General features: G+C 34.3%; 1 protein-coding gene across 5 annotated transcripts in view; it reads left to right on the top strand.

Annotated features, from left to right (window-relative positions):
- The window catches only part of Snx21 (Sorting nexin 21), a 62,617-nt gene that overhangs the window by 13,215 nt on the left and 22,172 nt on the right, over nucleotides 1-27,230 (top strand). For all 5 annotated transcript variants that reach the window (XM_081761074.1, XM_081761068.1, XM_081761070.1 and 2 more), the window contains exons 2-3: nucleotides 131-260; nucleotides 17,209-17,357. In XM_081761074.1, coding sequence (XP_081617200.1) covers nucleotides 143-260; nucleotides 17,209-17,357 — 267 coding nt within the window. In that variant the 5' untranslated portion in view covers nucleotides 131-142. The remainder of the gene's footprint in view (nucleotides 1-130; nucleotides 261-17,208; nucleotides 17,358-27,230) is intronic.

Raw genomic sequence — 27,230 nt, forward strand, 5'->3', positions numbered from 1 at the left:
ATTGAACAAGCGTGTTCCCAAGTTAGTGTATCCGAGGTTATTTATTTGCCTTTTTATTGAAAACCAAGAGTTACTGCATTAATTATGATAATGTTGTGAAAAGAAATTTAAAAAAAAACTTTTATTTTAGGTAACCAAATAGATGATGTTAAATCCAGATCTGGAAAACTTAGACGATGAGCCAGACTCAAGGCTTGGCCAGGGAACCTTAAGTTTCGGCGGACATGCAGGAGCTCAAAGTCAAACTAGTGCACATATTCGTAAGTTTTATGATACTTTTTTATTTAATTCCTAATTTTCTGTAATATACTTTAATGTGTACTCGTTAGGGGTCCATGACATTTAGGCGCAGCCGTTTGGGCGCAAAACTTTTTATCCAAATAGGTTTACCTACCTACATATGTTGTAGTGTATTTCATAACTAGAGCCCGGATGTTTAGGCATTGGAAATTTCGAAACACTTCCACAAATAATTTTGCAAAAACTAAAAAATAACAAGTTTCTGCACATCATCCACAACTTTATCAGTTGAAAAGAAATAGGAAGGAACTGCAGGAGACTCTCGACTATCGGGGTGGCGATATCTGTACTTTGTACCATTTGGCTTAGGTTTAAAAGGATATTTCTTTTCAATAAAATAAGACGTATGTAATAAAGAAATATAATTTGTGTAAAGAAAACGTACTTTTTCGTTAATGTTTAGTTATTTTAAAGATGTGACTATATATTGATACTGCACTGTGTAGCCTACTTGATTTTTCGAGTCAGATATTATAGAATTTCTTAAAATGTGTACATTACTGCATATATTTTCATTTTTGCACTTTCATCTTTTATAATAAATTATTAAAACGCATGATACAAGAAGAACAGCATTACTTCTAATAAGGATGTGAAATCTGTATGGCAGAGTTCTCAATTACCATAGTCAAGAACGAACACCACGCCGAAGCAGCTCATCGTGGAGTGCAATCGGAGCTTCAAATGAACCATCCTTCAATTTGGCGCTTTATTGATGCTCTTCGAAGGACACAAAAAAGCGGGACTTAGTGTACGAGTCAATCCTTCGAGGAGAAGAGTCGCCCAAGAAAATATATTCAGGCAGATGAAAGAATTCGCCGTATTGTACAGAATTTTGAAACTGTTGACATTGTAGAATACTTGCGGGGTTTGACGTCATACCGTCATGGAATGATAATGTCATGATAAATGTAACATAAGACAAAAATAAATTATTCAATATCTGTATTATATTTCTCTGTTGTTTCCTTTTCAATTATCTCTGTTGTAAATACATAGTAATAAACCGTAATACAATGTTAGGAATAGCTATGAAGTTATGAATAACCAAAATGCTTATTCCTTTACGTTAGAGACGATATAAAGGTAACTTCACAGAAGTTTATTTAGGAGTGTAGCAGGATGCCTACAGCAAATTTTATTTAAGTCCAATACAGATTCATGCTGGAAAAAAAAAGGAAGGTCATGGTCTCCGATTTTCCTTAAATTAGGATATATCATTCTAGAAACAAAATAATTAGACCTGTACATTTTTTCTTTGTGCGTTATCCAAAAATTTACTAGAACTAAACCAAGAATTTAATGCAACTGAGACTTTCAGTGACTGTTTACCATACGACATACTATAACACAACGAAAATTTAGAGTTTTTAAAGGTAGCTTTTTAAAGAAAATTGCTATCAAATTCCACCTTTCTATTAAAAAAAAAAAAAAAAAAAGTTGTGCAGTTATTTGTTTGTGTTTGTGATATTAGTACCTATTTCAAAGGCTTTTATTGCGTAGACATCCGAGTTCTAGTTACAAAATACATTAAAACGCATTTAAGTAGATCAACCTATTCAGCTATACGGCTTTGTGCCCAAATATCTGCGCCCAAGTGGCCGCGCTCAAACGTTCTGCTCCGCTTGTTGGGCACCCTATGGTTATTTATGTATATTTAGTACATTAAAATGTTAGAAAATAAATTTATATATTATGTTTTTTGAAACATATTATTAGTATTGAACTCTCAATGCTTATGTGTGTATTAACATTATAATTTAGTATCTTTTTAGCACTGAGGGTATATGAAACATAGACCTACAGCTTAACATGGAGTCCGAACCACTTGAGTTCCCACCAGAAATCGAACCCGAGACTTCTGCGCTGAAAGTGCGTATGCTAACCATATATGCATGAGGAAGTCCATTAATCTAGGATTATATATTATTTTATACTCTAAAGGTTGCGAAGACTTAGAGTATAGAATAATCAAAAGATCGTTTTTCGTATCCTAGTCATCAACTCTAAGATTTTGTCGTCACTTCATCATCATTCTCATCAACATCACCGTCGGACTTTTACTTCCGTACTGGTCTTCTTCAGCTGCTTACTTAAGGTTCTGTAATTATGCCCTGACATGTGTTGAAAAACAGAATTAGTTTGTATAATAGAATTAGAATTTAAGTATGTCATCGTGGGTGTAATCTTCTTGAGTTACTGTTTTGCATGGTCTTCCGTAAGTTCTTATTTGCTTATTGAGCGTATACAGAGAGCAATTCGATAGGCAGGATGGATTCAATAATCCTTGCTCCATGAATCAGAATTATATTTTCAAAAACTGACAGGAAGAATAGCGGCACCAGATAGATATAAGCATGTATAAAAGTTCAATAATTTCTAACATGAATGCTTCAAACCTTGGGATAGTAATTGAAAAACTACTTAATATGATAGATATGAAACCAAATTCCATAATCAGTTTTTCATTAATCCAATAGATTCTGAAGAATCTATAACGAAACATCGTGCATTTTCTCCATCAATAGAAATGAAAGTAAATGAAATCTTTGAGTTTAATGTCTTACGATTATGTCTTGTAGGCTAAGGGATGGTGGAAGAATTGGTGTGAGACGATGATTAAAGCAAGTGAATGATGGAAGAATTGGTGGAGGGAGAAAGTGGGAGGAAACGGGAGTACCCCGAGAAAACCCACGGGCACGATGCTGTTCACCACAAACTTACTTGGCCGGGGGGCCGCGGTGGCTCAGTAGTAGAGCGTTCACCTCTGGAGTTTGGGGGTCCCGGGTTCGATCCCAGCCCCCGCCAAGTGAACTTTGTGGTGGACGAACACCGTGTGCGTGGGTTTTCTCGGGGTTCTCCCGTTTTTTCCCACTTTCTTCATTCCACCATTTAATTCATTCCTTATCATCACCGTCTCCTTTAGCCTAACCGGCATAACCGTGGAACGTAAAACTCAAAGATTTCATTTCAGTTTTTACTTGTCCGGGGATCGAACCAGGACCCCACGCACCAGAGGTAAGCACTCTACCACTGAGCCACTGTGCCCCCACCATCATTAGAATTGTGTGTTGCGTTGGTCCAGATTCATGGTATGGAAGGACAGATTTGAAAGCAATAACCGCGCCACATCAGAGAATTTAATGTGACTTTCTATTCAACATTATAGTATCTGTTGATCATTGTATTTTACTGCTTCCAACGCTTATCGAAGTCACATTTGAACATGCTTAAATTACTTTCACACTGCAAGTAACTCGTAGCGTAGCTTGAAATTTAGAAGGGCATGCCAACTTACTCACTTGTGTTGCAAAACACTACCGCAAACAACAACAAAAGTCAAATGTTCTAATTTAAAATTCATTTTGCTCTACGTCACTCAAAAATAAACTAAATGAATAAATATACGATTCACATTATTTCATGAGAAAGAGATGGGGAGAAAATTAAGAACTGATATCATTCCAACGACGTAAAAGAAAATATTCTATTAACTACATTGTTAAAAATGTTTTTCAAGTTTACGACAAGGTTTGAAAATGAAATTAGAGGAAATGTGTAGTTTAACGTACCACAAATATGGTCTCTAAACTGAAAGATATGTATGATGTCTTTGCATGATTATGAAGTACAGTGCATGATTATGAATTAATTAGTTGAATGAAAAATCACAAGGGGGTAAAAGTAGGGCGAAGAAAACCTCCAGTTGGAAGTTTGCACATACGTAAATGATAACTAACAAGATTCCATCATAAAGGAATAAGGTGGCCACAACTTCAAAATTATCCCACATACGTAATTTTACGATAACTCAGAAAATATGGATGTTGATGCAGTAGGGAGTATATTTTCTTTCGGACTTTCTAATCCTTCCCTTTGCCTGGAATGTCGAGATCAGCGAGAAATAAGCGGCGATTTTTTCTCCATCTATAAAAGTACTATATTTTGTCCTCATCTATAAATTTAGTCAACTTTTCCGATTTTCATAAAACATAACATGTGATTTCTTTGAGACTTAACAACTATTCCTATTGCTGGGGTTGAAATTTGTCAGAGGCAAAGAGATGAATTTACGTCATTTTAAAAAGAAGTACGTCTACAAAATTGTTTCCATAAAATTATCCGATTTCATGAAATATGTCATTTGCTTTTTATGAGGCATCTTAATGGGACCTTTCGTGGGGTTGAAGAAAGTTAGGTGTATATTTATCTCCAACTTTAAATGTTTTAATTTTTTTAATAAGTGAAACGTACAAGCGTTTCCGTGAGGTTGAAATTGGTCGAAAGTAAGTTGCAAAATCTCATCCAACTTGAAAAATAGCTTCTTTTATAAACAGCACCCTCTTTACCTGTTTTTCGTATCGCGTCCGGAAAAAATGGAACATAGAAATCTGAAGTTGTGTATCGCATTATAAGTGCTGTTGGTTGTAATTTTGAGAGTTCCCCAGTTTGGCGTGTGTATAATTGTGCATCTAGTTATAAAAGTTTGGTTCAAGCTAAAGCTAAAATTAGGTTTAAGCTTTCTCTTTTTTGTTTTATTTAATTGTTAATACCAAAACTGTCTTTATGAAGGAATGTAGAAAAGGAAATTAAATTATGTTAGAGTTTCATCGATGGTACATCCATGTCTTGAAATCAAAGGTACAGATTAATAGAGCCGGTGAATTTTAGATTACATTTTTCATTTAATGGTTTCTTTATAAAGAAATGGTTTGGATTCTTCGTCAGTTGAATGATATTACGAAGTTACTAAAGTGTTAAAGTAAGCTATGAAGTATTTCACATCGTACAGTTATGAATACAAAAAAAGCATTAGTAATATGGGAAATGACTGATGATTTGCATCTGTATAAGAAAATTAGCAAGTTCCATTTTTATATGCAATCAATTATGTTTCATTAACAGTTGTATCGTATTATGCTGCAAATTTTTAAAATCAAAAATAGTTTCCCTTTAGTTATATATCTTGCGAAACAGCAGCAGTCTTGAAAAATTACTGTTTTACAAGCTCCTTATTGTATAGTTTTATGATAATTAAAAAAAAATGATCACACCAATACTATAATTATTAACAATAAGCAAAATATCTTAGCAAGGAATTTATTTATCTAGTAATTAAATAAATGAACTTTAATTTGTTTTCCTTTTTTCTTCTTCTTCTTAGGTATGTGTATATAGTGTTTATGATGATCAGAATAATTATTACATCGCTGTTTATGTTTCTCGAAGAAATGGTAATATAAATGGTATTGTAAATGTTTTGAAGTACAATTTATGTAAAAAATCCTGGACCTACATTACTGTTCTAACACGCTGTACCATGTTCAGGTCACTACTTTGTTATAACATATTCAGTGAACGTCGTATAAAAATTCACGTAATTAAAATTATTCGATCTCGTTAAAATACATATTCAATATTATAGGATTAAATATTATTGATGTCTGTAGTTAAACGTTATCTTTCAAATTCATTCGTGAATATATATAGACTTAGGGCGAAATGTGTTATTATAATGTGGCCGAGAGTACAAATGTATCTTTTGTTTGTAATAAAAGTAATTCTTTTAGATATTTGTAAAGTATCTTCGTATAAGGATAAGGGCAAGTAGATTAACAAGTTCTATCCATGTAGTAATAGGAGGAGAAATATTGATTCAACTTAATGCGTACGGAACCATAAATTAAGATATAAAGATAGTCAAAGTACATACAGTACAAAATATTCAATAATAATAAGAAATCATAAAACAAGAAGATAACATCTAGGCTAAAGTGAATAAGTTATTTCCATAGACATTCAAATAGATTAACAATACCAAGAATAAGACAAAAATAAACACTAAAGAGACGCTTTTAGTGGATTACGGTAAATGTCGGATTAGTAAAACAATGTGGTATCTGTTTTAGCAATTGTCTTTATATATTAAGAATCAAGTGAAGAACCATATGTAAGACGACAAGGAATAAAATTATTACTACTTTTTTTTTTTTTTTTTTTTTTTTTTTGTGTTAATATAGTTTGTACCCAATTTCATATGGTCATTTGTTGCCTTGTTCAATTTGGTTTGAAGTATTAAAAGTAACACACATTACGAACTTATGAAAATTTTAAACACTTATTCTATGTAGTTTAGAAAACACTTATTTTACCAAATAGTGATGCTCAAATTAGAAACAGTAAATATGACTCTAGAATAGACAAAAGTATTAGATTTCGTTGTATCTGCATGTAATGACCTAAAGCTGCTTAATACATTACAATCTTTACGTGTACAAATTGCGAACGATGATAATAGTCAATATAGCAAATAAAAATAAAATACAAAGATTCATACTCTTCGCAATCAATTTACCTTTTTTTTTTTTTTTTTTTTTTTTTTTTTGTCGCAGATTGACAAGTTAAAACAGTAGTTATTGCAAACTGTTATCAGATGTAAACACAAGGAAATTGACAATTTAAGTCGTAGTCGTTGTTGAAAACTTTTGGCCTTGCACCTTCAAGTATATTCCCACACTATGGCTATTATGTTGCGTACTATTTTTCTTAGATTGCAGGAAAAGATTGATAAATATTGCATGTGAAATACAATAGGCTAAAGAAGAAAATTCATATTCTATGGGGTTCATGATCTCAGTATACAAGGAAAGAGTCCAATAATGAAACTTCTGTGGATCAACTTTTTAGTGAACTTCATGGATATAGAGACACCAAATAAGTTCGCAAAAATATTCAGGCTTGGACTTAAATGTAGTTTTCAACCCACTGATATGCCTATTCACGATGTTATTGCTCCCGTTAAGAAAGCCACCAATTTTATTTCTAATGAGGAATACGTAAATGATATATGGAAAACAATATACAGTGAAACCTGTCTTCAGCGGAATCGAGCGGGACCCGCAAAAATTTCCGTTAAAGTCAGGTTTCCGCTTAATGGAGGTAGACCTTTTGTTTTAAAAAAAAATGCTTATAACGGACATACTGAGAATATATATAGGTGTACGTAACTTGCTCAATTACAGTACGTCTTCCTTCTACGGATTAATACACAAAAAACGTTTTGTTTATTTTTCCTAGTAGTCAAGCAAGATTTTCTGTATAAATTGCTGCCTGGCTGCGGTATAGTTCAGGATACAGAAAAGCTTTCTCTGGAATTTTGATAGTCCTCTGAACTCTTTCCTACTTGTTTTTACGACACGTGATAGGGATATATAATTCCCGCTTCGTTGCGTCAATTCCTATTTTCCAAAACCTTGTTTTATCAGTTTTCTCCTCATTTTTGTCGGCTACCGCTAGTCGCTAACAAGCGGAACTGAAGTAACTGACACAAAGAAGACTGACAGCTAACATGCTCCGAAGACCAGCCGAAACTTGTGGGGGCAAAATCCCGGTGAATATGAGTAGTGGTTGACAAAGGTCAACATTCTCCACAAAGATTTAAGAAAAGAACGAAGAATTTATCGCAGACAGTTTAATGTATATGTTAGCCCTCAAACATGATGTCTAAAAAATTTTCTAATCCGTGTAGTCTGAAACTGAGAATTTTCCGTTAAAGTTTTATTTTGCTTTCCGTTGTCCGCATAACACAGTTTCCGCTTAATGAAGGACCTTTTACACGCTTTTAACTCCAAAATTCATGGGACCGTGAAATATTTCCGTTTAACACTAGAAGCACGGGAATTTTGTACCCCCTAGAAGCACAAAGCAGTCAAATTGACTGCTTTCCGTTTCTGAGTAAAAAAGAAAATAATGGTATCATATAATGACTGAATTTGGTGACTCTCTTAGTGAGACACATCTACAAGTAACCCTATCTAGCAAATTATTTATTTTTTAATGTTTATTTATAAACATTAAGCTCATCAAATATGTAATATCAAAATGTTTGTGAATAAAATAAGTTTAATACCATAGATTTTAAAATAATGAAAATAGCCAAAGATTACTGTCAACTCTTAGATAGTAAATGTTTATTGTAAAATAACATTTTCTATGGTATCTTTCGAAAATATCTTCTTAGGAGGAGGTCACTTTCACTTGGCGCACATAATTCGCTTTCGGATCTCTGCAATACACTATCCACGAACGCACTTTCCACATTTCAAACATATGTCTGCTGTTTTATACCTTTTCACAATCGTACTTGACATTGTATTCCCTTGCGTGTGGAAGGGACTTCCCTGTCTTCAGATACACTGTCACTGCCATTAGGACATTGACTATTATCTCTTTGGCCAAACGTTGGGGATATTGTAGCCAACTGATTTTCTTTCCAGTAGCTTCTTCGTACATAATCCACGAAGTAAAGCATGTAAAATCAACCAAGTTGAAAAGAACGTACATTGGCCACCGTCTATACTCACATCACACTGTGTATTTCTGTACCATTTGATTCGCGAAGTCTACACAAAACTTCATCTGACTGTAACATGTTATAGTTTTAGATCATTTTCTTTGGTATCGCGGAAATTGATACTTACTTATGCATGGAACTCAAGACACAACCACTTTTGATCCGCTTACATATGTAGACAGTTAATATATTACCACTCTGATCATGGTAAAAATCACAATGATACAGGTCTTTGTCTTTTGAGGTTGCAAAACCTTTAGGAAGCTCTAATCTTTTTTTGTTTTATTCTCCCAACTAAACTAGTACATTTAGCCCTAAACGATTCTGCTAGTTTCGTTGTCGTGAAGAAGTTATCATATTTAACACTGATTTCCTTTTAATGAATGGATTTATCAAACTAGACACTACAAATTCACTTAACTGTGTCCCAGCAGGGCATTCGAAATCCTTGCTCAGGTATGGAAAGTCTTTTAGGACATACTTTGATTGCACGTCGGCAAGTAATCAGAACTTGATGTAAAGTTTATCGGATTTATTTGACATTTATTGCTGAAATCGACATCTGACTTTCGTGAGATAGAGTTGCTAGGCAACGATCACGTCATGTGGTTTCTAACATTTTGTGCACTTCTCAGTAAATGCATCCAAACGTTCTCACACGAGTGCGAAATTGTCCGTTTGAAGTCTTGCAGATTTTGTTCCCTTTTCTTCAAATTAGAAGTACCGTTTTGTTTCATAGAACCTATCCCTATTCATTGTTTACCTATAAATATAGGGCCCGTTTGTTCTTTTCCACAAGACCCTAATGGATATTGCAAAGCACTATTAGCACCTCAGTAAATAAGGCCCAAATAATATTGTAGTCATCAAAGAGTTGAAGTCCATGTTTTCGAGTTCAGTTGCCTACGTATTTGCTTCAGCTTTAGTGCACTTCAGAATATTCCTCCTCATTGGCTTATCAAATAGTATACGAAAAGCACTACTACATTCTTTCTCAGACACTCGCTTCTTGCCAAAATTTATCTGTAATGGAGCTTCGCGAACAATATTCTGCTTACGTAGACGGCAAACATCACCTTGTCCAAAATCCAATTTTGTCCCCATTGTTCCATCTGGAGCAATAAAACTGACACCACTATTGTCGTTGTCTTCTCCATCATTGTTTCTTTTCTTCATCACTTGAATATAAAATGTTCTCTTCAGGTTGAAAAACACTAGTTTTCATCCCCTTCACTAGAATTCTGCAAATTTTCATTATTTTCTTCAGACTCAATTTCTAAGAGGTCATGTATTTCTTGAGGTCTCATAGCAAAATGTTACATGTACGCGGTTCCCCTCAACTAACTATACGTACTCACAATTGGCCGCATGTACCTGAACTAATTTTGATGGTTTATAATAACACACTACGTGATATCTTGAAAGACAGTGAAAAATCTACTATGAAGCTGCTAGAGAAAACAATAAGCTTTCTGTGTCTCAAATTACAATCAATAAAAGTTTTAATTTTTCTTTTGTATAGAAATAAGAAGTGTGAAATGCTGCCATTTGCAAATTACAAACAGAAACACAAATTTTCCATACTCTTTATAAGGCAATCAAAATGACTGCTTCGTGCTTCTAGGTATAACTGACACTAGCGCCCCTGTGAAAAGGGACAAACTTATTATAAATATTATCAACAACTGGACACAAAAATACTAAAAGTCAACGAGTTTCAGGGCCTTAGCGAAAATATTACAGAAGTGATACGAAATTATATATCTTGAAGCAGTCAAAATGACTGCTTCGTGCTTCTAGTGTTAAGACAGTTTTCCGTTTAATAAAGGGTCCGTTGAAGGCAGGTTTTACTGTACTTTGTAATGTCTCAACTCTTTCTACCAAAAGATTCTGGTACACACAGTAGTAGATTAACAACTTAATGTAATTCCTTATTACGAGTACACGATCTCTTCTGTATCAAAGTAGATAAAGGTAAAAAAGATCTAATAATTTCCAAATAACAATATAGTGATAAAATTCATGAATATGCACATTAAGTCTAGGTTCATTTTGTGCAAGGGCAATTCATTAAAATGCCTTATATCAAAAATCACACTTTGATTTGATTGGTTGATCAAATTTTCTCCAATACGAGACTAAATCAAAACCTCAGAATCCAAAGCTCGTTCTTACCCATTACATATGGTCTTCCCAAAATACATAAACCTGATGTACTATTGAGACCTATAATAATTGGTTTTCACAGTCCCACTTACACATTGTTCAATAGTTGTACTGTAAGCTTCATCATATAATTTAAATATACTGTCAAGAATAGTCTCGAATTAAAAACCATTTTGAATTCCTTTGTAGTCGCAGATCCAATACATTTAGCTTCGTTCGACGTCGTAGAGATGTACCCACCAGTATTGGTAGACTTAGTTATACGAGCTTTGGAACATTCTCTACACAAAATGACAGTTAATCTATGAAATTTAACTGATTTCACAATTTCCTGCCTCAGAAGTTATATTTTTTTCAGTCTGAAGAGTTGGTTTTCTGGCAAGATGCATTGGCTATGGGCAGGATTTTTTTCTCCAACATGGTTTTGGATATATTTGAAACCAATATTCTATCATAAAATAACCTTATCCAAGACAATAACGATCTCCATTTCGGATCTGTTAACCTTTAAATTACAGCAAATTTTATTGTCATCACAATGTAATTTATTAATACTGGTTCATAGTTGTGAGAACAATATTGTAAAATAGTATAAGAAAGTTACACTGGAAATATGCATGACTGAATATTGTAGTAGTAGTATTTGCTTTATGTGTATGCGTTCGTGCGTTGGTTAAACCTAGCTGTGGTACAGCATATCTATTCATACAAGTTGAAATTTACAACAGATATGTCATTAGAGAATAGCAGTACAATTAGGAATCAGCAAGGGAACAGTATCACAAAAGGACAGTATTGCTTTGCTATACGAAATATTAATGTAATTAACATTCATAGTCCTGTAAAAAGAACTTTAAGAACGATGTTGACACAATTTAGATTCCTCTCAATAATTTTAAAATATCCGACAATAAGCTTTCTACGGTCTCTGCTTAGACACTTACATTTGATCCGGCAACATTGATGTATAAGATAAGAACAGGAAGCTATTAAAGACATAGATATATATATAGAATGAGTCTGTAAGTTTGTCCAGTGCCTGTAAATGAGAAACGACTAGAGTTGGAACAAAAACTGAAATACGGAAGTCCCAGGAGTGCATTCGAATAAAGCATTTTGCTTTTCTCTCAGGGCCCTGAGAGGGGCGAAATTTTTTGATGGGAAGGTTGATAGATTATTGAAAAGATTTGATAGATCATTGAAAAGATAATGAAAAAACAAACAGCTTTTGTAGATAAAACATTCGTGTGGGGCTCCGTTAAAAATAAAAAAAAGGAAGAAAAAGTGAGATAGGGAAACGTCATAGAGTACATTAAATGGAGCGTGCTGTTCGTTACATGGGGTCCCATATCATGGGTCACTGGAGGTCATTCGAATATTGTAAACGAGGAAGTATCCTATTTAATAGATCATTGATAAGAACATGAAAAAGGAAACAGCACTTGCCGGACTTTTTTTTATGTGGAGTCCCGTTAACAAAATGGCCAACGTCCAAATTTGAGTTCTTCCACAGTCAGGTAAAATGTCCAATGCTTGTAAATTACAAACGACTGAAGATAAAAGATTAAACAAAAAATGCCATAGAGCACACTGAATGGAGCTTTTTGTCCTTCAAGCTCCCCTGGAAAATTTTAAATTGGAGAATATGTGATTGGCTACACCATTAAAAGGATAATAATAATAATAATAATAACTTTGTAGGATTTTTGTTTTCACGTGGGTCACCGCTTATGAAATGGCCACTATTGAGTTGTGGCCTCTCTACAAAAGCTATTAGTACAAGGCACAGGTGAGAGACGCGAAACCAAAGCAGCTATCACAACAAAATTCAGACAGTCAATCACATTTATTCACTTTAAAAATGAATTTTACGAAGTAAAACATAAAACAAAATTATTTATCATGGTTTTTCAATAATATGTCAAATGACGTACAAAGTATGTATTTTACGATTTAAAATTTTCGCATGACTCCCCAGTGCCAATGATAAGGAGCCTTGTAGAACAAACAGCACGCCCCACCCTCTGCGCCTTATGACATTTCTCTATCTTACCTTTTGTTTCATCCTTTTATCTTCAGTGTTTATATAATCAGGGTGGTGGCAAATCTGGGAAACTAGTGATGCAAACTTTAGCATTTTTTACCGTATCTCCATAACGGTGTGAGTATCGAATTGCTGTAAACGGAATTGTAATTTCACATGCATTAAAAACATCTATGCAGTTTGATGAGGAACTTACCTAGGTAACCTTTCAGAATAAAGACTTTTGTATAAAAGTCAATTTTCCAATCCCTTGTAACATTTGTTTGTATTCATTTGAAATTCGTCATATCGTGATTATAGTGTTAGACGCTAAAGTACTTTAGATGTGCATTGCCCCGCCTGTATCATTTGCGTTATTACTGCTCTAGAGTTCATTTGTTTTTCTTGGCACGCTTCCCGACCAAATAATGCGTCTATCTACAACGCATTGTTGCCATGCCACGGTTGATAATTGCAGTACGCTAGGAAACACAGCGAAATCCCACACCACTCACAAAGCACTGTAACACATATGTTCGCGTGTGGCAACTAAGCACTACAAATATCTGCCAAATAGCAATGACCTCATTTGATGAGCTAGGTGATAACTAAAGTCACCTTCACGACAAAACCAATAAGACGTCTATTGGATTCAAACGTTCACGTGAGTGCTAGCAGAAAATACTTTAAAGACCAACCAAGTGCACTGGCCGGAAGTGTGCCCAGATAAAATAAACGTACTCGAGGTTACCAAAATTTGAATGTTTTTCGATGTTTGTGATTCTGTAACGTCCTGGGTTTTCAGCATTGGGACACTGAATTACACGTTCGGCATTTTAAGTTTTCGTATTATTACATTTGGAATAGGTAATATCGTGATGTATGTCATTTGAAAAAAATACGGTTCCCTCCACAAACTTACTTGGCCGGGGATCGAACCAATGACCCCACGCACCAGAAGTAAGCGCTTTACTACTGAGCCACCGTGCCCCCCTAGTTTATATAGGAGAAACATTATTTAACTCGAGGAGTGCTAGTATATGTGACCCTCATAAAACCGTGAATGTTCTAAATCTGCTTTCAAATTTAAAAAAATACTTAAATTGTACTGATTTCCTTCAATTGTTTAGACGAGAAACATGTGCTAGTGGGAGATATCCCAGAAATGAGTCGAGGTACTTTTATTTGCAATAAATATATAAATATTTATTGTGTAATGATCAGGATAATGAGAGGGAATTTATCCTCCTTCCTCGGCGTGACAATTCGTTTCCAGAGGAAAATGTATGAGCGTCAAAGTAGTATTTTATTCATTGAAATCTTTTGATAGGAATGTGAAATTCATTACAAACATTACATAATTTTTTTTCGTTGTGCCGATCGTTTAACACTCAATAAATACCACACTGTTAGTAATAGTTATTCTTTTTCAGTTAGTATGGACAAGAGTGATATATTTCCTATTAATACAAGCACAAAAACCACGTTTTGTATAGTGGGGGCGCGGTGGCTCAGTGGTAGAGCGCTCACCTCCGGTGCTTGGGGTCCCTGGTTCGATCCCAGCTTGCGCCGTGTGGACTTTGTGGTGGACAAACACCGTGCTCGTGGGTTTTCTTGGGGTTCTCCCGTTTTCTCCCACTTTCTTCATTCCATCATTTCATTCATTTCTCATTATCACCGTCTCCTTTAGCCTAACCGGCATAGACGTGGGACGTAAAACTGAAAGATTTCATTTTCATTTTCATTTACGTTTTGTATAGAAGTGATCTGATTCAATGGAATCAATTTAATAATCTAGTTAACATAACACCTTTAAAATGTTTATAAAATACTTATGGCAGTATTTTCAGTGTAAGTGAATTCGTTCGTTCATTCCTCGGGCGAGGTTTTTTCATTTGCGGCACAGATTTTACATCCTTGATTGCCTATATCCTGAAATTGAATTGAATGTTTAGTACTAGTTTTTTTTTTCTGTTAAGGTTGAATACTGGATATTTTTTTTTGGTTTTTAGTTATTTTTTTAATGATTCTTCAGGTGTTTCCATTTATACCTTTGTTCTTTATCCAGTATTCAGAATTGTATAACATAAGGATAGTTGATGAACTTCTTAGTTGATGTTTTATCCTCCTTTTTTTAAAAAAAATAAATTTAGATTGTTCTGAATCATGAATTGAATAAGTTTACTTAATATATCGTGTTCTTTTAAGTGTAATATCATGTTAATGTTGACTGGCAAAGTTTGCATATTTTTTACTAAATAAATAAACTCCATAGTTCTGGATAGTCACAATAACATTTTAAAACACATTTTCTGACCAGAACAAAATGAATTATTTAATAACTATACGATTTTTGTTACAGTTTCAAGGACCTAACGTCCTCTTCATCAGTCATTGAGAAAAGACAGATGACAGCAAATCTTATATCTTCCTCAGCCGTTAGTTAGCATTTTATTTATATAATTTTAATTGTTGTTTTATATATATAAAATTTAAATTTGTAATATGTAACAATATCATATAATTACATTGTTAATATATGTTAATTGTCAATGCAATTTACAATTCTATTGATCTTTATATAAAATAAAATAAAATAACAGGGAAATATTCAAATTGCACTAATAGTCTTATGCATTTTTCTTTTCTATCACTTCTAATAATTTCTCCCATTGCTCATGTATATTTATACCACTTGTCCAGTTCATTAAGTTCTCCTCTTGTTCTTTCTTTATTCTTCTCGCTTCCTTCCACTTCCTAATAATCTTTCTTTTTTCTCTTTCTAAACCTCTAGCCCCTTCCCAATCTATCCTATGTCCCGTTTCTTTCACATGTTTGTAAATAGCATTATTTTCTCTTTTCATTCGAACATCATCTTTATGTTGTTTCAATCTGTCTATGAGCCTTTTTCCCGTCTCCCCTATGTATTTCATGTCACACTCACTACATTTCACTTCATAGATAACTCCTTCTTCTTCTTTCTCTATATTGCTTTCCCTCCTTTTCTTTTTCTTCCTTATACACCTCAACAACGTTTCTCCTCCTTTTCTATGTCTTAATACCTCCTTCTCTTAATAACCTCTTTAGCACTTCCGTATTTCCTCCTATGCTCTGAATTCCATACCACTTCTTATTTTCTTCCTCTTCTTTCTTTGTTATATTTTCTTCTTTTTTCTTTCCTTTTATCTGTTCTATCCTATATCCATTATTTTTAAGTTGTTTATAGAAATTTTCCAAATCTTTCTTCTTTCCCTCTTCTTCGCTATTGATTATAACGGCTGAGGAAGATATAAGATTTGCTGTCATCTGTCTTTTCTCAATGTCTGATGAAGAGGACGTTAGGTCCTTGAAACTGTAACAAAAATCGTATAGTTATTAAATAATTCATTTTGTTCTGGTCAGAAAAATGTGTTTTAAAATGTTATTTCTACTAATTGTTGACATAAGAAATTTCTGTTTTTATTATATAGTTCACATTGAAAAATTAAATGATTGATCGATCCAAAATCTTTTCCACACCAACATAGATTATTTTCTTTTTTATTAATTTGATGTAGTTTTATCGGAGTTAAAATTGTATGAAGAAACATACGAATGAGTAAAATCGATTTATATCTTGACCATTTTTCTATGATATTGGATAACGGTTTATCATTGATGTCTATTAATTGCCAGAAGTGTTTTCCAGCACCGAGTCTAATTTTCTTTTTCCATAAGTCTATTTTCCTTTTCTGTTGTAAATTTACTTGAAATTATGGAATGGCAGTTTTATATTGTATCAAATTCCAGTTGTTGTCGCTTTTCTTGACAATTCATCCACTGATTCATTAAATTTTATCCCTACATGTCCCTTTGTATAAAATAAATGAACTTGAAAATTCTTGTTTTTTAGAGCAAAATAACTAGATTTGATTAACATTATGTTCCATTCACAAATATATAAAAGTGAATTCACAAATATATAAAATAATTTAACAATTAATAACAATTGTTGTTTTAAAATTTTTGCACGAGATTATTAAAATTAAAAAAAAAAAAGATTTTAACAATTAATAGAAGCATTTTGTTAATATTTAAATAAATGAAAGTGAAATATGTAATGTCAACATATTGCAAATATGGCGGTATAGAAAATGGATGAGTTACAATGATATAAATTTTGTGTACGAGTATATGAACGTTAATCTTGCTTGTACTTGCTTGTAAAGGCATATTTGTGTTATTAAGTCGAAGTAGATTCCATTCTTGACTCAAGTGTTAGAAAATTGATTTATGATGGTTTCTGTGCTTGATAAACTTTCGTTTTATTTTGCATATATCTATTTCAATTATATTCCCAATGTTCCTCTTTGGTATGTTGTTCCAGGGTCATGGTCTAAAGTTCCTAGAGAATCTAGAGTAAATGTCATTCCAGAGGACACAGCCAACGGTGACGTTGATACAACACTTCCTACTCTAACATTTGAGATTGTATCAGCAAGAACCATCAGTGATGAAAAGGAGAAGAAACACGTGGTAAGTTTGAATTTTCACATTGCCTGCACGCACTTACGTAGTAATGTATAATATACAGTAAAATTGAAATTTACGTTATCTCTTAATGCGTTGAAGTGTATTTTTGGTGCTGGTTTCCTTTTGCAATACTTTGCATGAAAAGACGTATTTATAAGGAACAAATTTCTGCAGGCGATAGAATTAAATCCAAAGTAATACACCTGTATTTTAGGTTTGGAAATGTAGGAGTTACTAGTGTAAATCATTTTAAGTTCTTTAGTGCGGATAAAGTAAGTGAGTGCATGTGAAAGATGACTGTATTAGATACTATTTTCCACCGGCGGTGTGTTTCTGCACAGTGTACAGAAGTGTATTTTATGTTTACAACTGGAGCGCTACTAGTATGAAACCATGACAAGTGCTCTTGAAACTAGTATCATTGCCAAACCCCACTTGTTTCCACTACCTTCGTTTACGAGCATGACCCACCGTCGCTGACGCGCCTGCTCCCTTCGAACGCACTTTCTTGCTGCTGCTCGGGTCCCCCAACTGTACCCTGTTCTAACTCGGTAAGATACCATTCGTGCTTTTTAGTGGCCACCCAGCACAGGTTGGTTTGTTTTTTCGCACTGTAGTTTTTATACCATACATCCGGACGCCGTACTTATACGCAAATCGTAACAGAATTGCAATTTTTCAACAGTTACTTCTTATGACTTCCTTGAATTTTAACAATACCGAGTGAGATATTTTTGTCACCCAGCGCAAATGATTTAGAAAACAATAAGAAAAAATCAATGAAAGAATTATATTATTTCAACCATTATTTCGAGTGGTGTGCCAAAAGTAAACCTGCACGTATTTTTCTCCTGCTGATACCGTAATATTGGCTAAAAATGCACTTCAACATAGTGAATTTTAATTATATTACACAAGTTCCTTTGAGTATTTAAAGGCTTAATGGTTAATTAAGATGTTAATGCCGTACATAATCTATTGGTGCAGACTCATGGAAAAATTCCGTAGGTTTGTAAAGGGAAAAAGCAGACGCATGGAAATTTTCTGTTTCACTTCATTCCGTCCTGCTGCTTCCCTTCACTAACTCAAATATTAATATGTATGTTGCATGCTTCACCACAATGTACTTTAATTGTTCGTTAATAAATGACTTGACTGTGCAAGACTTCCCTATTAATCCTAAAGTATTATAAAATATAATGTGCAATGTGTCAATTTATTTTGTAAAACCACAAAAATAAACCCTGTATGAACACATTTTCATGTCCGGAAAACGCATGTGGCACCGGATTAAGGACAAATGTAATTAAAAGAAATAAAATTAATGAATATATTGTTACGTATTTTTCATGACATAGTTTTCAACTATAACCATTAAACGAATTCACTCACTCTATTTTCTATGCAACCCGGAGGTTCAATGCCGAGTTCACAAAGGCTCCCCACTGACTTCTATCCTTAGCCAACTAGATCCAATTTCTACTTTGTATTCCTATTTTTGCGAGATCGATCTTAATATTGTCTTCCCATCTGCGCCTAGGTCTTCCTAATGGACGTTTTCCGGTTGGTTTTCCAATTAAGATTTTGAAAGCGTTCCTATTTTATTCCATCCTTGCTACATGACCTGCCCACCTGAGCCTCCTAGACTTGACCCGAACAATGTTTGGTAAATCGTATAAAATATGTAGTTGTTTGTTATGAAGTTTCCACCATTCCCCATTCCCGTTTCTTTTGGGTCTAAATATTCATCTCAGGATCGTGTTCTCAAATACTTTCAATCTATGTTCTTCCTTCCGAGTAAGCGACCATGTTTCGCAACCACACAGAACACCAGGCATGATTATCGTTTCATATATTTTAAGCTTCAAATTCCTCGACAGAATTCGCGACAACAAGAGATTTTGAACTGAATAATAACACGAACTCCCTGCTTTAGTTGACATTTAATTTCTTAGTGAATATGGTTTTTGTCTGTTAATATTGATCCTAGATATTTGAAAGTATCCACTTTATGAAAAGTATTATTCGATATTTTAAGGCATCCATAATTTGCCGTATTATGATTCCGGCGAACTTCCATGTATTTAGTTTTCTGTGCATTTACTTCTAAACGTTTAATAAGACCTCTGCGTTTCTTTCGATTGTTCTCCTATCATCCGCTATTAAATTTACATCTTCAGCGTATGCCATAAGCTGGTGAACTCCATTTAACTCTAGGCCCTGGTTGCCATTTAACTCTAGGTCCTGGTTGCTATCTTTGATTTTCCTTATAGCGTATTCCAGGACAAAGTTGAATAATAATAGCGACAACCCATCGCCTTGTTTCAGGCCATTCTCGACGTGAAAGCTCGTGGACAAAAATTTTCCTACCCGGACTTTACTTCGGGATTCATTTAAACTTATCTTACCCATATGAAAAAAACAGGCACATGTACAGGCGCATGTAACACAGGCCCTTTATCCACCTGTGGGACAGGCACATGTGCAGGTGCCTGAAAATGACCCCAGTTTGAACGCCCTACACATGCATGTTGAGCAAACATGTACAGGGCATGAACAGGTATTACTGCACAGGTGTTTGTATGGTAGATACCCTAGTAGATCTACCATAAAAACGTATGTAAAGTGCCTGTCAGCGAAGAAGACGTGCAAGTACAGCCGCTGTACCAGTATAGAACATGTGATGTACATGTCATGTATAATGTCTGTAACATGCATGCTGAACACAAGTTATACGCGTGTATGATAAATAGCTTTTGCCTGGTACATGTGAAAAGTACTTACGAAACATGCATGTAATGTATGTATACATGTAAAAACCATACATGTGACATGCATGTTGCGGGTATGGAAAACATCTGCTGCTTGCATGTAACAGGTGGAGAACATGGAAAAACCATACATGTGAAATGCATGTTGCGGGTATGGAAAACATCTGCTGCTTGCATGTAACAGGTGGAGAACATGGAAAAATCATACATGTGAAATGCATGTTACAGGTGGAGAACATGGAAAAATCATACATGTGAAATGCATGTTACAGGTGGAGAATTTATAAAAATTGTACATGTGACAGGTACATGCCACATACATGTTACAGGTTTGGAAAGCCTCTGCTGCTTGCATGTAGCAGATGTAAAACATGTAAGAAACATGTGCTGTACATGTATTATACATGCGCGAAACAGGCCTGTTGCTTAGATGCTTCATTGCATGGAAATAGAATGTTAAGGTATGTAACATACATGTTACAGGTGCATGCCCCATGTATTGTACAAGTATATAAAACCTGTTGCCAGCAAGGAAACAGGTGAAGTACATGCGTTGTTACATGTACGAAACATGTTATGTACATGCATTGTCTCGGCATTATACAGGCATGCTATCAACACATGCACCGGAAGTGCACTTAACAAGCATTGTGTATATAGATTACATGCACGTTGTGTTAACTAAAGCAGATAAAATGATAGCCATGCATGTAAAAGTAGAAAAATAGATTTCTGAGAATTAATTTGCACAAGTACTGCATGTGATGTACACCCATGTCCAAAATTATTGTCGCATGTCTATAAATATGTTTTTGTAGAAATATAATTTTATAACGAATTCGCGCGGTATTTCTTATAATGTTAGTATGTGTATAATCAGCAGAGACACGTATGTGGCAAATTTAATGTCAAAAGAGCAGTAAATAAGAACAATAAAACGAAAATGAAACTTCTTTGTCCATTTAGCAATATTTTGTTTTACTCATTCTAATTTTCGTATGTATAATTCTTTTCCCATGTAATTTACCACAAATATACATTTCCCGATTATACACATAGTATCAGTATTAAAAGTACCCTGCAAAATCATTATCAAATTATATTCTTCCAAGAAGACAGTTATAGATATGCGACAATCATTTTGGACATGTGTACATGCAGGGTAACATATAATACTGAATAAGGAATAATTATGCAACAAATGACATTACGAAGAGTAATGGAACTAGCTTTTGAGGTCGAAACCTAGTTTACAAGTGTGCAAGGAGAAAAGAAAATATATACAAAGTTTTGGAACACGCATGTAAATTAGTTCTTACTTGTACTTCATGTACTTGCTAGTCTGTAATGTACAAAATCTGTTGAACATTTTCCTTTCCTCCTTGCACGCCTATAAATGAGTGAAAGTCAGTATTGTTACTTTTCGTAAGGTCATTTCTTAAATACTTATTCTTCGTCTATTATTTTTCTTCAAGTATATGTTACCCAGGATGTACATCCTATGCAACAGTGCTAATTAATTCTGATTTTTTCTACTTTTATATGCTTGAATACAGTTATTTTATCTACTTTAGTTATATGCCATGTGCATATAATCTATATACACAATGCTTGTTACGTGCACTTACAGCGTATATGTTGCTTACGACATGCCTGAATGGTACTAGGACAATGCATATACATCGCATGTTTCGCACATAAAACAATGCATGTTTTTCACCTGTTTCCTTGCTGGCAAGAGATTTTACATACCTGTACAGCATTTGACATGGGCCGGTAACATTTGTGTCACCTACATGAACATTTAGGTTAGCACTTACAACACTTTCGTTGCTTACAAGGAATATTTAGGTTTCCTGAGAGCGCAATACATTTACAAAACATTTTTCGTACATGCTACTATGCTATACGAAACAACGATGGAAGAACTGAGTAACGCGAATTTTCGACTAAAATGCCATTTCCAAGAAGCAAGTTTAACAGGAAATGCCAGAAAAACTATGATTAACGAAAGATATTTAGACGCAATCCTGTTGCCTTTCATAGTTGTTTCATATAAGTACGGTTGTTCCCCTTTATTTTTGCTTATACTTTATTATCTTTTCCTGTTTGGAAGCAAGGTTTGTGTAAATCAGTCACCACGTTTGGACCCGAAAAGAGACCTGGATAAATTTTATTTCATGTCTTACTGTCTGAATGGTAGTTTTATATTTTGAGTAACAAAGCAATTTACGATATACTCATTTTTCTTCCAAACAGGTTTGCTGTGTATCGCCAGCGAATTTTTTGCAACAAAGAAACAAATATGTTTAAGATTCGTTTTGTTCATTAAAGAAATAATAATCATGTTGCCTTTCATAGTTGTTTCATTGAAGTACGGTTGTTCCCCTTTATTTTTACTTATACTTTATTACCTTTTCCTGTTTGGAAACAATGTTTATGCCAATCAGTCACCACGTTTTGACCCGAAAAGAGACCTGGATAAATTTTATTTCATGTCTTACTGTCTGAATGGTAGTTTTATATTTTGAGTAACAAAGCAATTTACGATATACTGATGTACACAATTTATCGTTTTTCTTCCAAATAGGTTTGCTGTATGTCGCCAGCGTGAAATTCAAATGTATTTACAACAAAGAAACACACACGTTTAAGATTCGTTTTGTTTATTAAAGAAATAATGAAATGCTTTCATACAAATGTATATTATATAAAGACTGAAAATACATTTTTTTAAATTCTTGCAAAGAAAACACAATATTTTCTTTGTTCCATCGTTTTATATAAATTATGAAAATCTTAGCAGTGAATACTAAACCAAAAGCAAGTTTACAATGTTAACCGTGCGTCTAAACAAGGGAAGTATCAATGAGCTCATATTGAAACCTACCGTAAAATTTCACTGAGGAAGGAAGTCCCACAGAAAAAACACACAATAAAACAACTGCGTTTTTGAAGTGGAGTTAACCTAAATGGCAGATTGAAATGTCGCGTATCCATGTCGACAATAGCACAATACGTTCAGTACCACCCCTTGTAAACTGCCTGTTAATAATAAAAAATCAATAACAACAATGTGGGTACATACTATACCTAAGGGGAAGTCGTACGGTAAGGTGAACCTTGACAGCAGCCATCTTGAATTTAGGTCAAGTTTTGTAAATAGGAATAGAGCCAAATGATACATGATTTTGGGTAAGAATTTAAGCAGAAAAACAATGGTAGCAATAGTTTTAAGATACATGCATTTGGTAAAAAGTTACAGTCATATTTATTGTGTATGTTTCCATGTACACAACTCCCGAATGAAGCAGCTGTCCAACAATTTGTAAAATACAAAAATATAGGAAACACCCTTTATATTTTCCCAATTTGTCCCAAATGTTGTTAAGCAAAGGTACACACTTGTAGGAGATTAGTCGGCAAATTTGGTCCAAATTGGTTGAATAGGGGTGGAGATACAAGCCGGAAAAACGAAAATTCCATTGGAAAAATACAAAATAGTTTAAACACCATGTAATTCTGATGATTTGTTTGAAATTACGGTGGTCACAACTCAATACTTTCGAAAGCGTACTCTGAAAATATGGTTCAAATCTGTTGAATAGGAGCGGAGATAGACTAGATAATACGAAAATTTAGCCAAAATCGTTGATAACAAAATTCTTATATTAAATGCTGTATGTGCAATTTTCCTCTGATCTGTCTCAAATTTTAGTAACATTTAGTTACAAATTTTAGTTATATTTCAATAGCGACAACTTACTTTTGGGCAGCTGCTTCATTCGGGAGTTGTGTGCATGGAAATATACACAACAAATATGCCTGTAACTTTTTACCAAATGTACGTATCTTAAAACTATTGCTACCATTGTTTTACTACTTAAATTCTTGCCCAAAATCATGTATCATTTTGCCCTATTCCCATTTACAAAACTTGACCTGAATTCAAGATGGCTGCTGTCAACTTATTTTCCCCGATTTTTAAGCCCGCGTAATTGGGAAAAGGGTCAATTTGTGGTTTATCGGATTGTATCGAAGAATAATGGTTGTTTTCGTCCTTTTCTCGTGAAGAACAAGACGATGTACTAAGGCTATTACATAATGTACCTTCTCGTTGAGTGCCAGGAATTTCAGTGTTTACTCTCTTAACATGTAAACGCTTATTCCACCTATATCGTGTTTTTCTTGGTACCTGAAGCACCGAGGGAGTGGGACTGTTGCATGCAACATATTGTTTGTAGTTTCGTTTCATTGTAGTTTATAAGTTAACGTAACTATATTTTAAACACGTATAATGAACATGCAAAAAGTAACTACAAATAACTCAAAAGAATATATATACACTGTATCTACAAATTACTATTATACTGTTGGTATGAAGCAAAATTAACACAAACTCTACTGATCATCTTGATCCTTCTGCTTGTCTCCGTGCCTATTCTTCCGAGCCGCCTGTACACATTTGTCCGTCATAGCTGCGTGAACTGCAGACGTCTTGGTATTAGGAAATTTGAGGAGAACATAATCTGTGATCAAAGAAAGGTCTTATCAACAAGGATCTTTTACACATATACTAAGCTGAAAATATAACGAAAGAAACAAACTCCAAGTTAAAAAAAAGTCATATATTGAACAATGAACACTGATTGTAGGAGGTGACTGGGTGGACAGTAGAGAAACTAACAACTACAGATATAGTTATTGTTAAGAAAGAAATAGTTACATTCTGTTTAAAGAGTATTTTAGAAGTGTATTTATAGTTTTTACGGCTATAAGATTGGTTTGACTTAGTTTAACGTCCCACGGTTATGTCTGCTAGACTAAAGGAGAATGACCTGCTGATTATAGTGGAATCGAAACTACTTCGATCGTTCAACTGTACTTCCACCGGGAATCGAACCCGGGACCACGCGAACAGAAGTCAAGCGTGCTAGCCACTAGACCAAGCGAGGGTTCTTTACAGCTATGAGTCAAGTAGCGATAGGATTGGGTAAAGAAGTGGCAAATTAATTGGCCATAACGTACCATTCAATCCTGGACTGATTTCTTCTCATTTCAGGTCATGTCGGTGACCAAGAGAAGGGTTCAGGTGGATCAGTCGGAATCATGCTAAGTGTAAAAGTTAAACAAGTACAAAACTTGGAAAATTCGCCACAGAAACTTACAATTTGTTCACATACGTTAATGGAGATCAGTATCTATCTATCACGCGTATTCGAGTGGTTCAAGAATGTTAAAGGAAGGAGGGACAATCCAAAAACCCACTGTGACAGAGAATGTGTGTAGAAAATCGGTACAATTGTTCGAAACCGCTACATGAAAATTCGAGCAATTACTAACACCAATAAAGAAACAGTAAATAGAGTTTTACACGTGAAAAAGAAGTGTCATAAATCCTCTCGCACCAACACAGATTGAATTGCAGTACTGACATTGTTCAAAACAAAAAAAAAAATTATATTCGAGGTCAAATTAGAGGGAATTCGGGTATTGGCGAACCCGTCATCTAAAGCAGACCCTCCTTTTTTTATTTTGTCGATTTTCTTGAAGTGAGTTGGCAACATTATCAGAGAACGCAAATTGCTTACTCTTATGTCAAAGCTTTCACTGAAGATGTCATTGAATGCAAATAAGAATACGCAAATTTATGTCTGTAGCAGACTTCAAAACTTTCGAACGGTTAAAAAGTCTTTCCTTATGTATTTAGTTTCATTTAGATTCATGTTATATTAAGAACAAATAGGTGACATTGTCTTGACTAGACCTTACAAGAACATCAAAACCATCATGTAAAAATATTTAATTACTGGTGGCGGATAAAGTGGACCCCGGCATGGTAGCTAAAGTGAAGCAGAGTCCAATTTGCTCAACCTTTCCAGCAGTGCTCCTTTAAAGGTTCTTTTACTGAATTAATGACTGGCATAACTTAAAATGTGTAAACTTAAAGCAGATATAACTGTTGGATACACAAATGCACACATGTACGAGTTTCTCAAGTCATTGCAGTATTGTTATAGCCATTGGACAAGTCGGTCATTGGAGTTCTGAAACGTTTCTACAATGGAGAAATCATAATGTACCTCAGACCTACAGGTCATCCTATCACTCACTGTAATTTGACAAAACTTTGATAGGACAATTAAGGTTACAGACCGGCGTCTTTAATTTCTCGTTCAGCACCTTTTGTGCTACAGGATTCTAGCCCATTAACAGAAGACCCCAGGGATCCACTTTATCGGAGCAGTTTCAAAATCAGCAAATTTTCACACTTCCAGTAAGGAAGAATTAAAAAATGAATACAGCATAAGCTAAATTATTGTGCTTAAACATGATACAAATAAATAAAGAATTGTTTTGTTATTGATTTATAGAAGTATCAATTTGTATTTAAAAATATAGCCCACTTCCTCCATGATGTACTATGCAAGAAATGCGAAACAAAAATTATAAGTAAAAGGCATATGAAACCTAACATACCTTTGATAGCACTAATAATATCTGGAGACAGTGTTTTCTTTATTTTGCCACGACCAGTTATTGAACTTGTACTAAGCTCATCATCATCAAAAAAGCACGACATAAGATTTCTCGTGAGCTTTGTAGCAGAATGGCCTGCACTGGCTACGCAGCGAATTAATCGGGAATGCTTTATTGTAATGTCAGGGTAATCAGGACTGAGAACCACATCATCTCCATGTACGGATCTCGAGTATTCCTGTAAGTAAAAGTTTAACACAATAATTAATCTTAACACATTCTACCATTTACTTTTACATATATGATGTACAGTAGAAATAAAATTACCCGAATTGCTTTGGAAACAAACGATCTTACCACGAACAATCTTTTGCGCTTGATTTTGGTTCTTGAACCCCCCCAACACAAAACAAGGGTAGAGATAACGAAAGCCGAAACGATGCGAGACTTAGCTGGATCGAAACTAGTAGTGTGAGCTGATTGACTGATTTTAACACACTGTACATGCAAAATTTAAACTACTTTGTTTTTTATAAGTCTTTAATTTGTCATTTAAGCAAATTTAGATTTTTGTATAAAAATACTATTTTCGTAAGTTATCAGGATCGAGTGTAGTCCAATTAAT

The sequence above is a fragment of the Thermobia domestica genome, chromosome 1 (genome assembly GCF_964235325.1).
Source record: "Thermobia domestica chromosome 1, izTheDome1.hap1.1, whole genome shotgun sequence".
In the NCBI taxonomy this organism is placed as follows: domain Eukaryota; kingdom Metazoa; phylum Arthropoda; class Insecta; order Zygentoma; family Lepismatidae; genus Thermobia; species Thermobia domestica.